General features: G+C 36.5%; 1 protein-coding gene across 3 annotated transcripts in view; it reads left to right on the forward strand.

Annotated features, from left to right (window-relative positions):
- The window catches only part of SANBR (SANT and BTB domain regulator of CSR), a 57,666-nt gene extending 51,098 nt beyond the window's left edge, over positions 1–6,568 (forward strand). For all 3 annotated transcript variants that reach the window (XM_043468644.1, XM_043468646.1, XM_043468647.1), the window contains 2 exons: positions 3,161–3,252; positions 4,286–6,568. In XM_043468644.1, the coding sequence (XP_043324579.1) occupies positions 3,161–3,252; positions 4,286–4,322 (129 nt within the window). In that variant the 3' untranslated portion in view covers positions 4,323–6,568. The remainder of the gene's footprint in view (positions 1–3,160; positions 3,253–4,285) is intronic.
- Positions 6,569–7,018: the final 450 nt, after the last annotated feature.

Here is a 7,018-nt window from a genome sequence, read left to right on the forward strand (position 1 = left end):
AAGCCATAAACTGAGAGAAAATAAACAGCCCAATAAAAAGAAGTGGGCAAAAAATTAACCATAGACTTCATGAGAGAAGGTAGCAAAGAAGCACAGGAAAAGATGGCAGCATCACTAGTCATCTTTTTTTGTTTGTTTTTGCTAAGTCTTGTCCAACTCTTTTGTGACCTCTGTGCATGGTATTTCCCAGGCAAGAATACTAGAGCAGGTTGCCATTTCCTTCTCCAGAGGATCTTCCTGACCCAGGGATTGAATTCCTGTCTCCTGCAGTGCAGGCAGATTCTTTACTGCTGAGCCACCACCAAAAATGCCATTAGTCATTATTATTGTTGTTCAGTCACTAAGTCTTGTCTTACTCTTTGTGACCCCATGGAATGTAGCATACCAAGGCTCCTCTGTCCTCCACTATCTCCTGAAGTTTGCTCAGACTCTTGTCCATTGGATCAGCCATGCTACTATCTTATCCTCTTCTGCCCACATCTCCTCTTGCCGTCAGTCTTTTTCAGCATCAAAGTCTTCACCAGTGAGTCAGCTCTTCACATCAGGTGACTACAGTATTGGAGCTTCAGCATCAGTCCTTTCAATGAATATTCAGGGTTGATTTCCTTTAGAATTGACTGGTTTGATCTCCTTGCAGCCCAGTGGACTCTCAAGAGTTTTCTCCAGCACCACAATTCTAAAGCATCTGTTCTTCAGTGCTCAGTCTTCTTTATGATCCAAGCTCTCATATCCATACATGACTACTGGGAAAACCATAGCCTTGACTATATGAACCTTTGTCAGCAAAGTGGTAGCTCTGCTTTTGAATATGCTGTCTAGGTTTGGCTTAGTTCTCCTTCTAAGGAGCAAGCATCTTTTAATTTCATGGCTGCAGTCAAAATTTCACCATGAAATTTTGGAGTGTCCACAGTGATTTTAAAGTCCAAGAAGGTAAAATCTGTCACTGCTTCTACTTTTTCTGCTTCTATTTGCCATGAAATCATGGGACCAGATGCCATGATCTGAGTTTTTTGATGTTGGGTTTCAAGCCAGCTTTTCACTACCCGCCATCGAGAGGCTCTTCCGCTCCTCTTCACTTCCTGCCATTAGAGTGGTGTCATCTGCATATCTGAGATTGTTGATATTTCCCCTAGCAGTCTTGATTCCAGCTTGTGATTCATCCAGCTCAGCATTTCACATGATATACTCTGTGTAAAAGTTAAATAAGCAAGTTGACAGTTTTTAGCCTTGACGTATTCCTTTCCCAGTTTTGAACCAGTCCATTGTTCCATGTCTGATTCTAGCTGTTGCTTCTTGACCCACAAACAGTTTCTCAGGAGACAGGTAAGGTGGTCTGGTATTCCCACTTCTTTAAGAATTTTCCAGCTGTTACGATCCACACAGTCAAAGGCTTTAGCGTAGTCAATGAAGCAGAAGTAGACATTTTTCTGGAATCCTGTTGCTCTTTCCATGATCCAACAAATGTTGACAGTTTGACCTCTGTTTCCTCTGCCTTTTGTATACCCAGCTGTACATCTGGAAGTTCTCAGTTCACATACAGTTGAAGCCTAGCTTGAAGGATTTTGAGCATGACCATGCTAGCATGTGAAATGAGTACAATTGTGCAGTAGTTTGAACATTCTTTGACATTGCCCTTCTTTGGAATGGAATGAAAACTGACCTTTTCCAGTCGTGTGGCCACTGCTGAGTTTTCCAAATTTGCTGACATATTGAGTGTAGCACTTTAACAGCATCATCTTTTAGAATTTGAAATAGCTAAACTGGAATTCCATCACCTCCACTAGCTTTGTTTGCAGTGATGCTTCTTAAGGCCCACTTGACTTCATACTCCAGGATGTCTGGCTCTAGGTGAGTGACACCACCATGGTGGTTATCTGGGTCATTAAGACCTTTCTTGTATAGTTCTTCTGTATATTCTTGCCACCTCTTCTTCATCCCTTCTGCTTCTGTTAGGTTCGTACCATTTCTTTCCTTTATCGTGCCCATCCTTGCATACAATGTTCCCTTGACACCTCCAGTTTTCTTAAAGAAATGTCTAGTCTTTCCCATTCTGTTGTTTTCCTCTGTTTCTTTGCATTGTTCATTGTAGAAGGCCTTCTTATCTCTCCTTGCTTTTCTCTGGAACTCTGCATTCAGTTGGGTATATCTTTCCTTTTTTCCTTTGCCTTTCACTTCACTTCTTTCCTCAGCTGTTAGTAAAGCCTCCTGAGACAGCCTCTTTGCCTTCTTAGTCATGAGGGAAATGTAAATTAATCCCTCAACAAGATACCACTATACACCCACTAAAATGTCTAAAAAAATTTTTTTAATATGCTAACAAGGATATAGAGCAACTGGAACTGTCATATATAACTAGTACGGATGCAAAAGGGAATGGCTACTTTGGAAAACAGTTTGGCTCTTTCTTGTATTAATGTTTACTCACCATGCAGATCATTTCACACATCTTTACAGGGGCTTTATTTAGAATTGTTAAAAACTAGAAACAACCCAAATGTCCTTTACTTGATAAATGAATAAGACTGTGGTATATATAAAAAAGAATGAGCTACTGATACATGCTGCAACATAGATGAATCTCCTACACATCATGGTAAGTGCAAGAGGCCTTATTCAAAAGGCTGTAAGCTATATGATTCTGTATATATATAAGGTTCTGGAAAATGCAAAGGTATAGGGACATAAAACAGATAAGTAGGGGAATTCCCTGGTTGTCCAGTGGTTAGGACTCTGTCCTTTCACTGCCAAGGGCACAAGTTCTATCCTTGGTCAGGGAACTAAGATCCTGTAAACTAAACAGACCAGCCAAGAAAAAAAACCCAAAAGTTGATGCTTGCCAGAATTTGTACTGTAAAGTCATCAAATCATTGGCCTTAAAAGGGGGCACTAGGGGATTTTCTTGGGGTGATGGAACTGGGTTATGTCTCCATTACAAGTGTTCATATAACTGTATGCATTTGTCAAAACTCAGAACAGTACACTAAATAGGGTGAATTTTAAAGTAAAATAGTATGTATAAATTATAACTCCAAAGAGCTAAACTTTTTAATTTAAAAAATCAAAATAAAATTGCTTCTAAATTAAAAAGTAATGCTGTTTCAATAAAGCTGAGCTTCTGTTGGTTCCATATAGATAGTAACTTAATTGTGCTCCTTTACAGTTTGCAGGAGGGATTTATTCCAGGCTTGAAGCACAAATCAAGGCCTCAGTGCCAGTCAGTGCTCGGCAGAGCAGCTCGGAAAAAAACACAAGGTAAATCAGCAGAAGTGAATTCAGAATGCCAGCTTTGAAGTGATGATTTTTTTTTTTTTCTTAAGGGAAAAATCATATGAACACTAGAAGCACATAATTTGATTTCTGTTTTATTTTGTTTGGAGATTAGATCATCAAGACATTAGTCAGGACCAGATTTTAACTTAAGAGTTAAGACTTTAAAAGGTCATGATGGCAAAATTTAATGGAAGTATAGTTTTTTTAAATCAGTTTTCTGTTTATTGAGTCAGCTCGGTTCTGAGCCAACAGCTGACGAATGTAAGCTGTGGTGCCACTGCAAACTAGCAGGATTTTTATGCTGTTTATTGATAACATATTACTACTTTATATAAATCATTGAAATTTTCTAATTTCTTGTTCTCTCTTTATAAAATCTAACCTGTGGGACTTCCCTGGAGGTTCAGTGGTTAAGACTCCATGCTTCCACTGCAGGGGGCTAGGGTTCAATTCCTGGTCCGGGAACTAAGATCCTTCATACTGTGCAATGGGGCCAAAGAAAAAGAATATCTAACTTGTTTGTTCTGTGTCATTTTATAGCACAAACTTTCTTTGAAAGATTAGCAGTTACTGAAATGTGATCATTAATACTACAGATCCAAATGCCTTATCTGCAATTCTGAAATCCAGAACACTCAGAAAGCCAAAAGTTTTTTTCATACATTTGTGGCAACTCAAACCTGATCTGAGCTACTGTGGTGCTATTTGTAGTTTTTATTTTTCCCATTTAATATAAGTGCTCATTTGTATCAGTGAAGAAATATTCATGTGTTTGGTTATGGGGCACTACTCCAGATTCATAATATACAATGTATGTATATACTAACTCCACCAAATTAAAAAATACCTGAATTCCAAAATACATTTCACTCCAAGGATTTTTAAAGTGAATTATGGAGATACATGAATTTTCATTAAATTTTGACAGTGTCAGTCAGACTTAACGTAAAGCAGTGGCAGCTTCTTATTGTTTTTGAACCACCTCTTACCTTCTTTTCTGTTTAAAAAAATCTAGGTCTAAAAGTCGTTTTGGTCAAGGTCGGCCTGCGTAAAGCACCTTAAAATATAAGAAGACAGAAGACATACCTCTGGACACTTGAAATTGCTTACTTGAAGATCTTCGGAATGATTACTTCTAAATGTTTTAAGTTATTTATTAAATATTCTTGCAAGCCACGTAAATCATAGTGGTAAGGGAAATACATGGTTAAGTCTCATGAAATTATAAATATGAAACTTCTTAAATATGATTTTCCTTTGGTTTTGAGAGAATTCATTCTTAGGTAGGTTGATAAGGAGTCTGGGGCCCTCAAGGAGAAAAGGACATACATTCTTTTTCTACATTAGTCACATAATACAGTTTTTCTTTAAGCCCAGAGCTAATGACCCAAGGGTATGTTTTTCCTTAAGCTCTGTACTAATGATTATGTAACAGCAATGTATCTTGCTCTAGGACATGTTTATGTTCTTAACAAGAACCTTTTGACTAATCTTGTTATGATAAGATGTTTGCTGTGGGAGTGGGCCTGATGAAAGTATATAAGGCCTTGATAAGACTATGGATGGGGGGCACTCTCTATCCCCTTTCTGATGTCTATGTCAGAAGCTTTCTCTGTCCCTTTTTATACTTTAATAGAACTCTGCTACACAAAAGCTCTTGTTGATCAAGCTTGGTCCCTAGTCCTGAAGCTGAAATCATCCTCAGAGATCACGAATCCAACATCATTCACCATTAGCTATCAGTGTGATGCTAGCCTATATAAAAAATTAGTATTTAGAAATTTACATATTTAAGACTCCCAGGTATTTGTTATACTTTATTTATTTGAAAGAGAAGAGGCCTAAACTCTCAAATAGCTAAGAGTTTTTTAAGATCTTAAAAAATTAGGGGAACACATCTAGTTGTGGTACTGTACATGTGCACTGATTATAGTATGTCTTTGGGCTGTAAATTTTGTGATAGCTTTGAGAACTGCCATTTATGTAATGAAATTTCCAGTGATGCTAATTTTATGTTTGCATGACTTTTAAGGAGTGACAGATCTCAAAACTGAATTAAGTAAAGTTTTAAGGTGAAGTATTTCCTGTGTTGGCAGAATGCTTAATTTTTTTCAGTGTTATTCCAGAGAAATCACAATGTTAATCCAACTCTTTTTTTCAGTTTTTGATATGTATTTATTGGTTTGGAATTACTGATTATTACTTCTTTCTTCTGTGAAGCTAGTTAAAACAGCTGGATTTGTTAAAACAAATTTGGATTCTGAATTTGTTAAAACAACTGTTGATAGTTTTAGGATAGTAAATCATTTCAGTTGTATAAGATACCCACTGTACAGTTCTCAGGGCACTAAAACTCAACCATTAATCTATAGCCAGTCAAATAGCCCCTTAAAATGTTTATAATCAGTTATTACTTTAGAAATGTCTGGAAGGAAAGATTCCCAGATACACTTGATGGATGAAAAATTGAATTATTCAGGAGAAATCAGTTTTTCTAACCACGCAGAAAGAGTGCTCAGGGAAATTTTGTTCCAAACCGTAATCATATAACAATTATGTGTTTGGAAATTACTTATATATAGGTCTCTAAAACACTTCAATTTGCATTGTTTTTATTTTTAATCTTCATTTATCTTATAATTGAAATCTTCTTCAAATTATTTAGAAGACAGACTTGATAATGGATAACAGAACAGCAATTTCTATTGAAATGTTGAAGTGTTATGTGTTTTTAATGAATATTTTAGTTGGTAAATAAAGCTAGATTTTATTTGATGTTACATGCATAGCTTTGCCAAGATTTTTGAACTTCTGTTTGGAAGTTTTGTTGCAGTCAACATTCAGTTGTTTGACATTTTTGAAATAGTTTATAAAATTTTTATTTGCAAAAGAAAATGTTTTATACTACATGACCTATAAGACCTATTAAATACCAGTCTTGTTTACTGTATTCTCTGATCAAAAGGATTTAGGTTTGTATGTGTTATATAGTGCTGTGACGGTCACAACTGAAATATCTCATTTGATTTTTAATTGATGTTAACAAGGCAGATTGCTTCTCCCCCAGGGGGACTGTACCACTGAATTGATTTTTACAAACAGAATTTATCAAAATTTTATTTTCTTCAGGATGTGCTTTAAATTTTGTGAATGTCTGTAGTTCATAACACAGGTAACAGAAACGTTTTAATCATACTCATAATAGCATTTGTTTTGCCAAATACTTTGAGGTTTTATCTTACATTAATTCTGAATTCACATTTATTTAATTGAAATAAACATTAATGACAAAAGTTAATTGCAGAGTCCCTTGAACTGAATCATTCCATCTTCTCAAAAAGTTCAGATGGGCTCCAGATCATAGGTTTCATGGAAGAAATGAATTTTGTACATTTTAAGATTGTTTAAATTAGATTATCCTGGTAAAATTTCAGCAAACATTTAAGGGATAAAATATTGCAGAAAAGATGATTGATAACTGTTGCATCATTTTGTTATTGTCCTTCTTCAGAACACTTAGCCAGATATTGTGAGCTGTGCTGAGTGCTTTGAGAGCTGAAGCTGAAGCCCTGTCATGCTAATTGTGTGTGTGCGTGCGCGCTTGCACGCCCACTCAGTTGTGTTGTAAGCCACCGGGCTCCTCCATCCATGGAATTCCCCAGGCAAGAATACTGGAGTGTGTTGCCATTTCCTTCTCCAGGAGATCTTACTGACCCAGGGATCAAACCCACATCTCCTGCTTGGCAGA

This window comes from Cervus canadensis, chromosome 5 (genome assembly GCF_019320065.1).
Source record: "Cervus canadensis isolate Bull #8, Minnesota chromosome 5, ASM1932006v1, whole genome shotgun sequence".
Taxonomy (NCBI): Eukaryota; Metazoa; Chordata; class Mammalia; order Artiodactyla; family Cervidae; genus Cervus; species Cervus canadensis.